Source organism: Sphaerodactylus townsendi, linkage group LG03, assembly GCF_021028975.2.
Source record: "Sphaerodactylus townsendi isolate TG3544 linkage group LG03, MPM_Stown_v2.3, whole genome shotgun sequence".
In the NCBI taxonomy this organism is placed as follows: Eukaryota; Metazoa; Chordata; class Lepidosauria; order Squamata; family Sphaerodactylidae; genus Sphaerodactylus; species Sphaerodactylus townsendi.
In genome coordinates, this window is record NC_059427.1 from 62,832,841 (window position 1) to 62,849,556 (window position 16,716).

Sequence of the window (16,716 nt, forward strand, 5' to 3'; positions counted from 1 at the left end):
TATGTACATTGAAATATTGGCTACGTCTTCATTTGAAGTCTATGCCCGGACTTTGATGTTTGATGTTGAATGACTTGCATTGTACCAAATGGAGCACACAAATCATTAACAAGATAAACTCTTTGGGCTTTTCATTGGACTTTTTTGTTAATATGGACGAGTGCCACATTTTTAACCTTCTAAAACAAAGACTGATTGATATAAAAATTTAAAAAATTTATCTCAGAGTTTGATATTTAGCTCACCTATAAGATTTGGAATACACCCAAACAATAGTGCCCTTCCATCTTATTTTTATTGCTTATCTTCACCGCAGCTAAGACAGGTTTTCATGCAAGTTCTCCCCTCTGCACTTTTTTGGGGTAGATTTTTACCTTGCCACAAAAGATTCCCCTGTTCCCAGCGAAAGACTGAATTACTTGATCATATTTTATTATACTGTGAACTATATAATTCGCTTAGTGAAACTTTTATTGAGCCACACATAAAACACTGACACTCACGTTCTGATGAAGCAAAGATTAATCTCCTTTTAGGTGATCAGTTCCCCCAAACAACAGAAGATGTAGCTACATTTCTTGTGATGGCTCAACAACTCCTGTATTTTTTTCCTGTATTATCTTTTATACATTTAACTACCTATCTATGGCTGTATGATTTCATGCCATTAAAGGTGTGGTTGTTGTTATTCCAAAACAAATTTTTGTACTTCCCTAATCCAAATTTCTGTGTATATAAACTGCAAGAAGGAACTTCCTACCTTTAGCCTCCTGCGATTCATTCTGACATACCAGTTGGTAAGGATGTCAACAAACTTAACTAGTCGAGGAACCACAGTATATAGCCTGTAGGCTGAAGGGGGAAACAGTGAAATATATAAACAGTGAAATTAACCTTCTGACCACTATTTTAGTTATTTGAAGTCGTGCAAGTTTAAAGTGAATATTCATACATTACTTGACACAATAAAAAATTACAAAACATGAAACAGTCAGAGGGAGGCTGATCCTGTTGGCTCTGCACCAGTAGCAGGCACCCCTGAAGAAATGGTGGCCCTGCAGCCCAGTTGGCAGAAGGTTGGCCTGGGAGGGGCAGGGAGCCCAGGTGAGCCTAGGCATGTTTTTCAATGCAGACTGCCCGCCTTAGGCTGCAGCCAGGCCTTTCCCCTCTGGCACATGGTTGCTTTGTCAGCTGCAGTCGTGGGAATTTTGGCAGAAGTTGGGCGGTTCACCCTGCTCTTGTAATGTTTTGGGAATTGAGATGGATCCATGGGTTGGGGAAGGCTGCAGTGGTGGGATTCAGCCTATTCCCACCTATTCGGTAGAACCGGTAGCTAATATTTTGTCTAGTTCAGAGAACTGGTTGTAATCCCACCACTGAGTCCTTTTGGAACCGGTTGTTAAATTATTTGAATCCGACCACTGGAAGGCTGTACCTGCAAGCCAGCCTCCCCCATTTTGGGGACTCCCTAAGGGGGTCTTGGGGAGTTGTAACCATTCAATGGCATGCCCAGGCAGGGGCTGTCAACTGGCTTTCAACACTAGATGACAAGGGAACCACACAGCAGCTTGTGTCCACGTAAGGATTTGGGTGCTTTCCACTTCACAGTTCCCCCCACTCCAGCAGTAGATGGGCTGGGAGAATGGGTTATCTGATCATGGATCCATCCTCATGCTGCACAAGTACTCCTGCAGCTGTTTTCATTAAAGGTGTGGCCTACTTTTCCCCAACTGGTTGTGCTCCTGGGTCTGCAAGTATTATTTCCCTCTTAACTTCGGATTTGCAAACCTACTTCAAACTCAAGAGTTTCACCCTAAGAGGGGAATACAAGTCCAAGTTGGCACTGATTCACTTGTAACAGTAATCCATGAGTTAGATGATGTGAAAGATGTCTGCCTGAGACTGCTAGTCTAAGTAGACAATATTGACCTCCAAGGACCAAAGTGTCGGATCCAGCATAAGGTAGCTTCCTGTGTTCAAGGCCAACATTGTGGGGAGGGGGCTGTTTTCAACAAAGAAGGGAAGAAGGGGGAGGCCGCAATTGCATTTTCCTAAGTCTGAGTAGCAACTTGCAAAATCATGGCTACCAGAGAGTCAGCATTATCTCTTCACCAGACCAGTTTATGAGAACTAAGAATATCATCAAATAAAAAAGGAGCAAATATGTTACTAATGCAAACCTTTTACACAAATGATCATTTTGCTTTGCAGGATTATTGTTCATTTATTTAGATATTGTACACTCACTACTTCTTCAATGAACAGCCTCAAAACACTTACAACATTTTTGCCTTCTCCATTATTTTCATGGGTATTTTGAAGTGATTTTTTTGTTGTTGTGTTCTAGTATTTTGTTGTTGTGTTCAAATACATGATTTTTGTTGTTGTTGTATTCTAGTATTTGGGTACAGGTAGTCCCCCTGATCTAGCACCAGGTCATTATTGTCCTATGGGGTGACATCGCATTGGCCCTTGGGGTGACATCACAACGTTTACTAGGCAAACTAAGTTTATGGGGTGGTTTATGTTTACTCGGCAGACTATGTTTATGCCATTGCCTTCCCAACTTGTCTACACTTTATCTCCAGCAAGCTGGCTACTCATTTTACCAACCTCGGAAGGATGGTAAAATGAGTCAACCTTGAATTGGCTGTCTGAACCCAACTTCCATTGGGATCAAACTCAGGTCATGAGCAGAGCTTTGATTGCAGTACTGTAGCTGTGATTGCACTCTGCATTATGGGACTCCTACTCTAGTATTACTATTCAAATTATATCTGATTCTAAACCATCTTAATAATTGAATCTCAAGAGGACAAGAGAACACAATAACAATCTCATCCGTAGGCTATATTACCCATATTGATGGGGCTCCATTGGTATCAAATTCTAAGTACAGGGGTAGATTTCAGGCTCCTCCAAAATAGGATTAGGTTCCCAGGAACTACAGTCCTTATCAGTTTCGGCCTACCAGCATGGCCAATGCCATGCTGACAGAGGCTGATGAGAATTGTAGTTCCTGAACATCTGGAGAGCCGCAGGTTCCCTATCCCTGATCTAGTATAAAACAGCTTCATGAATGTGTTCTTGCAAAAAGCTTATATCTTTAGATCATTATACCAAATGAACACTAATTTGCTTCCCAAACTTAGGGAATAGGCACACACCTGCCATTTCCGTTTTGAAAAACTGAATGAGTGACTGGGTGAATGAAAGAATCCACTTATCCATGACGTTGTTGTTTTCTTTAACTGTGTTCTCGTTGTAAAGGAACTCCTTTCCATCCTCCTGTGAATATGGGAAGAAATATCAAAGGGTATTATAGCTTTAGAACAAAATGAAGATTCTTCTACTGAAACCTACTAACTTTCAGTCAGCAAGAATTAATATCTGCAGCACATCAACTCAATTAAGAAGAAGAGATGGTTTCTATATCCATTTAAGGAATTTATGAGTGGTTTACACTTCCCTTCTCTTCAACAAACATTTGGTGAGTAGGTAAGGCTGAGAGAATTCTGACAGAAGAGTGGCTAGCCCAAGTCACCCAGCAGGCTTCACATGGAGGAGTGGGGGAATCAAATCCAGTTCTCCAGACTAGAGTCTGCAGCTCTTAACCTCTACATCACGCTGGCCCTCTAATTAGAAACATTAAGATGCATCTGCCATTTTGCAGCACCTTAAATGAAAACAGACACTTGCAGTTTTATGGGAGCCAGCAGCAAACATATTCATGAGCAGAGTTCTTAAATATGGTAAAATAAGAAATCTGCAGTTTCTGAGGAGGGGGGGTTGAAGAGCTACCAAAGTAAATGCCGTTCTGAAGCAGGTTCACTTTAAGACTGTCTCTTCCCTTGTCTACTAAAAAGTAACAGCATTCAGTACAGTACCAGTAGTTCAAATTACTTGGCAAGAAAAAGAACATTACATAGCAATGGCTTCAATTGCTTTAATAAGATTAGATAGCTTGAAAAGTGCTTTAGTCAGAGATAGCTGCTTTCAGGGTTCTCATCTGAAGACCTCTTATTTGGACTCTGCTTCCATTAGCAATGGTAGGAAGCACTTCACTTCAGCCCTACAGAACATAATGTTATGCAAATAGTTCAGCCAATTCTAATTTCAAAGCTAGCTTAAAAGGTTGTGTACAACTTGGAGCCATTTTGCCAGGATGCTTGGATTTAATGTTTACCTCTTGCATGAATGGAGCAAGTGGTCAGCTCTTCTCTCTCTTACAGGCATCAGCTGTCGAATGCTAGATGCAGCTCTCATTTATTTGAGCAATGCTTAGCCGTGCTTCTGTAGTTAATTCCAAAGAAATCCTTTTATTTGTATAACTGCAAAAGTTCTCGGCGACGCAAACACATCTTGGAGGCGTTAATTCCACTCAACCATCAGAATGTAACGGGATCACAAACAATAATATGCAGGCCCCAAACTTCAGCGCAGTTATTTCAAAATATGACAGAAGGAAACTGTCAAGTTTTAGGGCACTCTGAAAACGAGTATTAACACTGTCTGGGGAGCCTCAGAAATAGCTGATTAATTATGAAGATCTGAAGCTCTCCTTGCTGAGGTGAGTGCTAAAAATGTAAACCAATTTCCAGAACCATTTATTGAAGTCTGCTGCCTTTATTGCTCCTAACAGCAGCCTCAGAAGTGATTTTATCAACTTGCATATAATAAGAAGTGATCTACTCAGTCTTTCAAGGTGTCACAGGACTACCTTTTCATTTCACCAGTATTAAAGAATCTGCTAAAAAAATTCTCTCAAAATATCCCACATTTCACATGTTACTCTCTATAGCTGTTAACTATAATTATTGAGATAACAGGGTAGAATTTAACAACTGATGGTCAAGAGGTCTTTAAAATTTTCACCAATGAGGAGTTTTCGGCCTTTTCCATGCACGTTGTTGACAATAAATCTTGATGCCAAAGGCTATGTTTTTTTTCAAGCATAGTCAAACTATGCAAGTTCAGATTTCTTTTCCTTCCAGTTTTATTCTGATTGCAATCAAATGATTCCACTGGAATTTTTTTTCTAAATACTATCTCTGTACTTCTGCCACTGAGTACATGAAGATTCCTGATGCTTTTTTTTCCAGAAATACAGAGGTTGCATTTTATACAGCCTAATCTCACAGAAGGCATGAAGATAGTTTTAAGCAAATGACTGAAGTTATGCAAATATTTTTGGAAGTTTGGATATCTGTGTTTCATTACAGGACATTACACACTGCACTTCTCTTCATCCATTTGTCCTGCCCTTGACTGACCTAGACATTTCTGTAGCATAACCAAAGCGCCAATTTATTTTAAAACAGCGCTGATTCATTTTGCACATATTATCTAGAGGCACTCATAGTCAGAATGGTAGACTATAAATAGTGATATAAATACATAAATTGGCCAGGGTACTGTCTGATGCCATAATAATAAAGAAAAAAAACACATAATTTTCACTTGTAATATCTCAAAGCTTGGTACCTTAAGTTGCAGAATGACAACATTCTGAATGAGGAAGCGATATGCATTGTACCATGGCAGGAAAACATCCTTCAGCACCTCTCTCACCCCTTCTTCTTTAAACCTCAGGTTTTCTGCTCTTACTACAGGAGAATTGATGAGGTACAGCCTGCAAGAGCACACAACAGGCAACAGTATATTATGAGGAATGTTCTTAAAAGTAAACAACTTACCAATTTAGTGCAGTGTTTAGAGTGATGGACTAGAACACAGGTTTGAATTCCCTTTCTGCCATGAAAGTTTGCTGGATAACCTTGGGCCAGTCACCTGCTCTCAGCCTAACCTTCCTCACAGGGTATTTCTGAGGATAAAAGGTAGGCTAGCAAAACAATGTAATCCTCTTTGGGCCCTCACTGATGGGAAATGTGGGGTATAAATGAAGTAAATAGGCTACATTTAACATGCAAAACTGAATGTTCGTAAACGCCTGGCTCCAGATTGTGCTGAAACACCAGACATCTTATCCAATGCAAGTCCTGCCTGTCTTTTGAGATAATCTGAGACAATCATCTCAATCTCACATGATAACTATACTGTCTCACCTAAAGATCTCAAGAGATTTTTGAATTCGTCTGCCACCACTTCCTGGACCTTCTTTATTGCTCTGCTTGGGTCCTAGTGCCTGGCACCAGGCCTCCAAAACCCCGTCAAACCTTCCTCCACCCCAAAGACCAAATTGGACAGTAATGTACCTATCTAAAATGGTGTCCAAGGCAAGAACTGAACCTACGAGACCCCCGAATGCAAGACACGTCCTGTGAAACCACTTCAGCAATTCCCTCATCGAATTCACAACCCCCCCCCCCAAAAAAAAAGAAAAGAAAAAGGCACTCTCTGCTTCACAGGGTCCAGCACTAGATCTCCAAAGCCCCCTCCAACCCTTCCCCATCCCAAAGACCAAGCCAGCCACATGCTTCCCCACCAGGAATATTTTCCCAGCAAAAGATCAAAGTGTGGTCGGGAATATTTTCTACTGCAAAAGCATTCTACTTCCATCTAACAACTACTGACTGCACTGAGAAATTTTGGTGAGACAGAGTATGGAAACACAGCCATTTTAGTTGTGGCACTCCAATTTGGAATGTGCTTGAAGTGCCAGATTATTTATCGAGTACCACCAGGATTATAAGTGGGATTTGTTCTTTTTTCTCTTCCCCTTCTATTTGATAGCTTGATTATTGTTTTTTTTAAATTTTCCTTTTAAAAATTTCTGCCATGCAATTGAAGGTTTTAATGTTCCTGACTATCTGAAATTTTATTTTTCCTATATAAATTTTCAGTTGCATTTTATTTATTGTTGTTGTTGTGATCTTATCATGATGGAAGTTACCTCAGGAACCAATTCTTTGATTAACAGCTGGGATGTATTATTGGTATTTTTTATTCTAATTCTAATGATTATTCTAATCATACCCCTAATCCCTCTTTCCCAGCTACATAAGTATCACATTTGTAACATCATCCTTTTTCCATTACTAGACCCTTCTATATCGAGCTGATTAATGTACCTGTATAAAAGCATCTATTACTAAAGAAGAATCATGTACTCTAGTTTGTTGCATCTGTTGTCTCTTTTAAATAACTGTCCTATATTTCCATATGGACAGATGGTTTTCTAAATTTTACCTGTATTATTCATAATTAATAAGTATATACTGTCCCTAAAATATCAAACAGTTATTAAGCCCATAATGTAAGACAACAACTATCAGAATCTACTATTTGTTGATGACATAGAATAGAAAAAAGTGCAAAAATCAATGCACTGGATACCAGCTTTCAGGAACAAGATGCCAATCATCAAGAAGTAAAACAAAATATGATATAAAAATATAGATACAGATTACATCAATGGAGATGAAGGGAAAGCACTGGGAATTGTCACAGAATCAACCATCAGTCACAGAATCTACAATCTTGAAAATATAGCTGTCAAATGTATGCTGCAGCATCTACTCTGCATGTTGCAGAAATCCCAGGCTTAGGAACACTAGAAACTTTCAATGATGGAAGGAATTTCCATCACTGGAGTGAAACCTCCCTGCCCATTTCTGATGCAGCTCAAGCATGCTCCCCAAATGTTGCTCCTTGAGGACAGAAGACTCCCAAAAATAGCTTGGGGAGAGGAGGACATACTTTGGGAGAGGAGACCTCATACTCCATTGGATCCAATCTATCAGTTCATCTCCATATACCAATTGCAACCACTCTGTGTTCCATCAATATAGCAATATAGCAAAACAGAAAGAAAAGAATTTCCCCATTGCAGATGAATTTTTTAAAAAAATATCCAAGTTTTTCATGGTATAGGAAAAGGGAATGGCAGATGCAACTACTCCTGTTGTATGCAAGAACCTTAAAGGTTTAATGAAAACAGTTTTATAGTAACAGTGACAAGTTAATCCTTTCTTCAACTCACTGTTCCTTAATCCAAGGTCATTTCTTTTCATCCTACATTACTGAAAATGCCCTGAACATCATTTGATACTATTATTATTATTTATTATTATTTATTGGGTTTATAGACCGCCTCCCCCGAAGGGCTTATAAAGGCCTAAAGTAGTTGATGTCATAATTACGTACAACACAACTTAGATACAGTAATGGTAGAAGAGGGTAATTATATGACTAGCTACTGTATGCAAAACAGAAGTGCAAAAATGGCATGTAGACAGTGTTTTAGCCAGTGATCCAAGTTACCTCAAATATACTATGATTCCAAAGAGCACAAAGCAACCAAACACTACAATAGTTGCCCCTACTTCCACCTGGAACTCTCCATTTTCCTTAAGCATCTTAAATGCACAACTGCTCAAAAGCAGGGCATTTAGCAGTACACTGAGAAGGGTATTTTTATGTAGCACTTAATCAAAATTTGCATAAGAGGAGGAAAAAAACCTTTCCATAGAAGCCAAATTAGCTTAGTACAGACAAAAGAAAAACCCACAAGAAAGTCAGAAGTAGCTTAGTCTATAAATGGAACACATCAAGTGCCTGACATCAAGCACTTCAAATAAGTTCAGACAACTGAACTGGAACACTCTCTCCTTAAATGAACCCAGAATCCTTTCTGTGTGGGAGTATGTATAAATAAGACATTAGTGTACTCATATCAGATAGGCAACAGGCACAAACAGATTCAACCTTTTTTTAAAAACGGGCACAATAATGAACTCTCTTGAGAGTTTGGAATTTTTATCTAAGTAAAGAAGAAAATATATATACTCAAGACTGCTGTATTTTATCTTGAGAGAAAAACATTGGAAAGGAACTTTATTCAAGGGGTGGAGGCTGGGACTGCAGCTAACATTTCAAGGTATTCATACCAGAAAGTTTTCAAATTCCTTAAGGCAGTAATCTTTTAAAAAGCATATATTCACAGTGGCCTTCAGCCAATTACCATCTCTCATCCTAACTTACCTCACATGAGTCTTGTGAGGACTGAATGGGGAGGGCAGAACAAAACTTGAATTCTTTGGAGGAAGGGGCAAAATGAAAACAATTTTTCACCTGATTTTAAAAGAACATTCCAGCCTCTTAAAACCGCACAGACTCACTTTTGGTTTACTAAGCATCACTGAACATCACTCCTCTGAACAATACCCTTTCTAGCATTCGATATATACAGCCATCAGTGGACTTTGTGGCATACAAATGCACAGTAAGTTTTAATGGTATGGTCAAACAAACTGATGTTTATGTGATTTGAAGCTGAAAATGTTGTGAACAGCTTGCGCAGGCTGGGCTTCATCATACAACCTGTCCCCCGAAGCACTTACAAGTATTTTCACATGAAAGCATGCAAACCTTCCCTTAAAGGCTCTCATTTGTGCAAACTAGATATTTCTCAACACTCTCAACATATACGTCATTGCTAAGGAGTAGGACACGTGACTCCCTCCACCAAGGGATGGGGGAAGCAAACACTAAGGGATGGAGGGAGAAGTAGCACCTGAACAAACCAAAACAGGTTGCAAAAAGCAGCATTCTGAACATTAAATTTTTTAAAGGTAGAAAAAACTAGATTCTGACCTTAGTGCATCAGCCCCATATGAGTTTACAATGGTTACTGGATCAGGGTAATTCTTCTTTCGCTTGCTCATCTTTTGCCCATCGCTAAGAGGAGATAAAATATGGATATTATGTCAATATATACATGTAACACTAACAAGGTTCTCACAATTAATCAAGCTACTCTTGAGAAATAAGTCTACCATTTGTGGTCCTAAGGGCAGGTGAGGGGTGGGGGAGGAGGCAGGGTGGAAGACACATGCATGCAGCAACCAAGTTTGGGACAAACAGGCCACAGCTTTATTGTTTACAGCCATTGGAGGAGGAAGGAAGAGAAGGAGGAGGAGAAGAAAAACATGGATTTTCACCCCACTTTTCTGAAACTTTAAGGCATCTCAAATTGGCTCATAATCACCTACCTTACCCTCCCCACCACAGACACCTTGTGAGATAGGTGGGGCTGAGAGAGTACTGAGAGAACTGTAACTAGCCTAAGGTCATCCAGCAGACTTCATGTGGAGGAATAGGGAAACAAACCCAGTTCACCAGATTTGAGTGGCGCCAAGTGGCAACCCCTAAACTGGGCACGACACTACCTGGCTCCATCCCCAAAATCCCTTAAGAGAGTTCCCACATACAGGAGGTAAGCATGCAGGCACAGCCTCCCCCACAAATGGATATGGCTCAATGCCTAAAACCACCCAACGCTGTAGCAAGTAAGAAATAACAAGAATTACAAATGTGCTCAAAACCAAAGAACTGAGGGAGGCAGGGATGGCCAAAGCTGAACTGGAAGAAGCTGGGCAACCATGCAGCCATAAAAGGGGGAGGAGTGGACCTGGAGGAAGGCCTCCAAGACAAGTCCTACCCTCAAAATGTCCCCATAGTCCAATGACACAGTCCAATGACACAGCCTGCCAAATGCTGCCAGGCTCTCCCAGATAGTCAACAGCTGCCTTTATGCAGAATGCCACAAGGGAATGAAACTTGCTGGTCTGGTCTCCCCCCAGGTAATTCAAGGGTTGCAGTTTTTATGACTGAAGCAGTGGGCCTTTGACAATTAAACAATGGCTATATCAAGATCAGTGGCAGATTCAGAGAAAGAATAGATCTCCTTCCCATATTGAACATTTCAAAGTGATCCCAAGCTTTACTTGGATGAACTATTTACTGTATTATTCCCTTTTTTGCTTCATTCTGGAGACTTAAACATAGCTCTTTTCTGAAGGGTTGGGCCCTTTACAGTAGAATAGCTGAAGTTCATCTACAGTTCAAAATGTTTTACTGGTACAAGGGCCAACCTCTGCCAACTTCGCAACCCTTCCATGACTTAAATGGTAACCTAAAAGCATGAACTATGCTTACAAAACTAAACATTTGCAGCACACAGTTTCACCTGGAGCAGACATTTGGGGAACAGCTAAGTATTATACTTGCCTGGCAAGAACTAGGCCATTTACAATGACATTCTTGAAAGGAGGCTTCCCAAAAAGAGCTGTAGATAACACTAGTAAAGTGTAAAACCTGGAAAACAAAGCAGTAATTAGAAGCTAGCTCAGGTCACATTCTTGACTACCTGATGCTAAAGCAGCAGGCTTTCAGCTCTTGCATACCTTCACATTTCAATTAAACAAAACTGGGTCTTTCTAGCACCCAGGGAACACCCAAAAGGGAAAGAAACCCAGGGAGTGCATTGTCCAAAATTCTGTTCTTGTATTATTTCCCCAATTACCAGTTTCTTATAACAAACTATATTATTATGCAACAGTACTTATTTCAGAACTCCTAACTGTGCCAATCAAAACAAAACAACATAAATAATGCAGTGTTTCTATGTTTTATAACGTGTATCTATACCACTGCTTACATAACATCTGTAAACTTTGAATAAAAATGTTACCAGATCCTCTTAAAGACAAAGGTGCGTACCATGAGAGCTTATGCACACCAGCAGAAACATCTCTAGTTCCTAGTTAACTAAATAGCAAGCCACTCCCCTTGTTACCGTGTTTCCCCGAAAATAAGACAGTGTCTTATATTAATTTTTGCTCCCAAAGTTGCACTATGTCTTATTTTCAGGGGATGTCTTATTTTTTCTGTGTTCTGTTCGTTGGGCATACTTCCAAACAAAAACTTTGCTATGTCTTACTTTCGGGGGATGCCTTATATTTCGCACTTCAGCAAAACCTCTACTACGTCTTATTTTCAGGGGATGTCTTATATTTGGGGAAACAGGGTATATCCTGTATGTGTATACTCAGTTAAATGTAATGAGCAGCAATACTAATTATTTGTATTTATGTCCTCCCCAATTCTTTTTTTTAAATATAAAACTGTAGAAATCAATTATTATAGATAACACTTTTACCTTATATAAGTTATGGGAATTACAGCTATGAGTAGATTGTATTAGAAGACTACAGGGGCAGAAGAGATAAATGCTTGGAAATCTTTTGTTCTACCAGTTCTGATCTCCTCCTGTAGCAGACTAGGGATGGTTACAGACTAAATCAGGCCAAAATTCCCAAGCTTGCTATTCCCTGCTCCACACACACCCTTTAACTGATTCACAAATTCTATCCATTTTCTAAGAGCACTGCATGCTCAGAACTCATAGGTGCAGGGTGTTAAAAAGTGAGGAGAAGGGGAAAAGAGAGAAGCATCAGTAAGATGCAATATGTCAGCAAAAGAATTCAGCATTTGTTGTTTTTCACCTGGTAAAATGAATAAAGGAAAGTATTCAACACAGGTTATCTGCTGAAACTAAGAAACCTGGGCTCTGAAAAAGTCAGAAACTTCCTGAGAATCACACATAAGCTGCAAAACAGCTCTTAAGAATACACTTGTTCAGCCAAGCAGACATTTATTCATTAAAATATTTATATCCCACTTTTCCTCTAAGGTCAAGGAAAACTACAAGTAATAATTAATACATTACAAATCAAATCCAAACAAAATATAACCCCTAAATATTTCCCCTCCCAAAAGACTTCTGCTGTTCTTAATTCATCAACATTCTGGCAAACCACCAAGCCTTGCAGCGCCTTCTGAAGGTCTACAGCAAGGGAGTTCCCCTCACATTTACAGGAGAAGGTGCCACAAAATAGGGGCCACAATGGAAAATACTTGAGCTTTAGTTAATGCCAGGCTAGCCACCCTAAGTGGTGGCATCCTGGAGACCACAACTGGCAGATGAAACCACATGAGAGATCATGGTCCTTCAGATATGCACGAAACTGTGATCCAAACAGGGGGGTAATGCCCATTGGGCAAGGTGGGCAGCTGCCCAGGGCACCACCTTGTGGGGGGCATCAACATGCAGGGTTTGTTTTGGGGTATTTTTAGTGGTTTTCCATTTTTGGCCTGCAGGGGGCGCAGTTTTTAGGCTAGTGGCACCAAAATTTCAGTGTATCATCAGGAGACTGTCCTTATGCTACCTCCCAAGTTTGGTGAGGTTTGGTTCAGGGAGCCCAAAGTTATGGACTCCCAAAGGGGTGCCCCCATTGTTTCCAATGGGAGCATGGGCAAGAATTCTTGAATTCAGCAAGTGGACATAGCTTCACTGCACTGTACTTCCTGTTCCATCCCTCTTCCTCTCCGCCATCCTAACTATCCTCAATCCCTGGCTTCTTTCTATACTACGCATCTTTCTTAGTATAAGCAGAAGAATTACAATTGCACATCGGCATTTTGTACAGCACATTGTGGTTCTAACAACAGCATTGATACTTTGAAGCTTTTCATACAAATTTTATCTGTGAAAATTTCATTAGCTGAGAGCTGATTTATAAATTAAAGATAACATGGTGGACAAATACTGTTTGGCTAAATGAAGATCATTTGGACTGATAAAGGCTCTGAACTTTTCTTTCCTTTCCTTCTTCCAAGCTCCTTTGATCTAAAGATCTTGAGCAGTAAACAGGGAGTTTTTATTTCTTTAAGAAAAATATGGCTGAGAGATAGCCACGGCCAGAGCGATTCTTGGATCTTTATCCACCAACAAAAAGGGGACTATATTATCTTTTATTATAACAGAAGAAAGCTTAGTTAAAATAGGGGAAATCCATAAATCATGATAAGAATTATAATGAAGGCATTCCAAAATCATGTGGGACAGATAATCAAACTTCTTCAAATTGCATTGTCAGAGCCTATCTGAATAGGGTAGACTATGATACTTTCCATATAAGACGTCCAAAGGTGCAGTGTTCAAACATGCAAGCATAAATGCTCTATATAACGAAACGCTGCCATCAAATATAACGTAACGGTCACTTCTCCCCAACACCCTACCCACTCTCAGCCACTTAAGGAGTAAACAACAGAGCCTCTTTAAAAATGGAGGGAAATTCTGTTGGAGCTTGGAGGTAATACAGACAGGCACTACCCCATTCAGACTAACCAAAGACACTTTCATTAGGGATTTACACTGGCCACCAAACCAACTATTATGTCTATTAATTTTTTTAAAACCTTGAATGGCTTAATGTACAGTGGTTCAAAATATTAAACAAAGAATATAAAAGAGTGATAGGGTCATTCTTTAAATTACACAGGTGGAGTTGTTCTTCTCTTTCCTGAAACTTTTGAGAGCTGAACAATTTGCTTACTGACTCCTCAATAGCTGGAGACCACCAGATATGGCATGTAGCTATCTGATTATAGGGCAATGGAACCATATGCTTGTGGAGCAGGTGACTATTTGTGGATGTATGGAGACTGAGGGAGACTGGGAGGTGATCTCCTATATATTATTCTACCTTGACTTTCTTCATTAAATTAAAATGATCTGCTGCTATGATAAAGTAATTGATCAGAGTAGCCCCCTTGTACCCAAAAAAAAGGAAAACCACCATTTCCATCTATTCCTTTTATCCAATCATAGTTATCAGCCCTCTTTGCATAGAGACGTCAAACAATTTGAAGCCTGCACCATTAACTATTTTTTTTAATTCTTGTTATACAAGTAGATGGATACAGTTTCTTCTGGTTCACCATCTAACCACTTTTTGATCAAATGCTCATCATCTTGGCCAGTTCTGACATTGATATCACCCTTAATAAGATGGAAAGTTATGAAATTGGTGAGTAAAATGATCATAGGTTTTCCAAAGGAAAAACCAAAGTGATCTTACTATGAGAGCAAAATCAACCAGTTGTATCAAAATATGAAATATTAGTTCAGATAAAGCTACTACTTCCAACTTGGAGATATTGAGGGCAGATGACATAAAGCAGGCTAACCCTCCTCTTGGTCTTCCCCCTTTCTCCCCATCTTGAGCCTCCCTAGAAAAGCTGATATAGCCTGAAAAGGTTAGTGTTACTTAATCAGGTTTCTTGTAGTAAGATAATGTCAAAAGTGGGTAACAAAGTACTGACTTCTGGAGCAGGCATTTGGTCTTCAGCCAACCATATTTAACTTACTATTTTCATAGTGCTGTAACAGTATGGTCATTGACAATCAGATGTAGCAGATTCAATTGGGCCAGCTGAAAGGACTATATTGAGATTTACAGAGGGTATCTGAATTTTGGGTTCAAGAGGAATTGGAACTGGAGAATCAGATGGTGAAGAATTGTGTAGGGGTTTCTTGATGAGGAAAGGAATAATCCCTCTCATGCCTTTGTAAAGGAAGAGGTTTTCCTTTTCCTCTGATTTCCTCTTGGGTTGATTATTTGTCACTTTAGAATGAAAATTCTTAAGGGGTTGTTGTGTGATGGGTTCTATGGTTTTGTTGCTGTTTATATCATTGTTGCCAGCTTTAATTATGTACTTTTGATTCACTTTAGTCAAGTTGGTTTGTAACTGTTCAAATCTCATAAAGATGTTTGTTTGTTCATCCAAAAGGAAGGCCTCAAAAGAGCTTACAAAGCTTACATTGATGATAACCAGATCATTTTCCTTCTGAGATATTGGGAAACAGTTTTGAGTTTCCCTCACTCTCTGCAACTTTAGAAGATCTGTACCTTCTTGCTGTGTTAACAGTTCTGTTAAATCGATAAATGGGATTTTTGAGATTTTAGAAGTCAGCCTCTCAGCTAATAAAGGTTTATAACTGTTGCTCTTGAGTAATTTGGGTATTTCTGAGAGAGGTTTCATTGGGAATTTAGTGGGAAGAAGGGGAGGATGACTGCAGTAGTTTTAAAAGAACACTGGGAAAGAACACCATGGTTGTGAAGCCACTCTTGATTTAGATTAAAGATAGAACTTTAGGGAATAGAAAAGGAGCATTAATCCAAACAATCAAAGATTACTAGATAAATCCTGATAGTGCTTTAAATCAACTGAAGAAGGGTGTAAGTTTAAGAGGGATGTTATGTGCTCCTTTGTCAGAGTCGAGGAACATAATCAAATAAATTATGTAAATAAGTCAAACTGACATAGATAAAACAAGTAAAACAGAGCTCTAAGAATTTTGAGAGTTCAGCCTTGTGTATCTTTTAATTCACACTGAAACCTTTACAAGGCTCAACACTGCATAAGTTAATGACAAAAAACTTACCATCCTCTAGTTTGATCAATGCCTTCAGCAATGAAGTCAGCAGGAAAAGCATCTTCAAATTCTCTCTTATTCTCAAATGGATAATGGACCTGGGCATAAGGCATGCTTCCACTCTCAAACCAGCAGTCAAAAACTTCTGAAACACGGCGCAGCACACCTTTGCCACAGCGTGAAGGAATGGTTATTTGATCAACACTGAAAGAAAAAAATAATATTCCAGCAGCATAGCATAGACAAGGAATCCGAGTTGCACAAATAGGAAATTAGCATTATGCAAGCCTATTGTAAAGACCATTGACTATTCTAAATGTTTTACATCAGATATTCTACAATAAGTTTTCACTGATTTTTCCAGACGTTCATTTCATAATTTAAAGGACTCTGTTGCTTTAGCATAAAACTATATGTACTATATTTACAATGTAATTCTTCTTTTGCAGACTGAGCAGTACACTAAATTCCCTCGTGTCTGAGTTATTTTTCACAGCATAATGGTCAACAGATTACCTGATAACACTTAAAATAACCCATGATCCCTAATAAATCACATCAAAGTCCAATTTCATCCAGAACTTGAATATGACAATGTTCTGTGGAAGTCTACCACCAATTTTTTCCTGCATGGGCAACTTTGGAAGCCTAAGGTCAACCCATAAAGGAAAACTTCTTAGAGTCCAACA

General features: G+C 39.3%; 1 protein-coding gene across 1 annotated transcript in view; it reads right to left on the minus strand.

The window, feature by feature from the left end:
* IARS1 (isoleucyl-tRNA synthetase 1) overlaps positions 1-16,716 on the minus strand; it is a 115,485-nt gene that overhangs the window by 36,084 nt on the left and 62,685 nt on the right. Inside the window, exons 16-21 of the mRNA XM_048488688.1 lie at positions 16,037-16,231; positions 10,972-11,058; positions 9,556-9,639; positions 5,485-5,632; positions 3,168-3,288; positions 761-852 (exon numbers count right to left, since the gene is read on the minus strand). Coding sequence (XP_048344645.1) covers positions 761-852; positions 3,168-3,288; positions 5,485-5,632; positions 9,556-9,639; positions 10,972-11,058; positions 16,037-16,231 — 727 coding nt within the window. The remainder of the gene's footprint in view (positions 1-760; positions 853-3,167; positions 3,289-5,484; positions 5,633-9,555; positions 9,640-10,971; positions 11,059-16,036; positions 16,232-16,716) is intronic.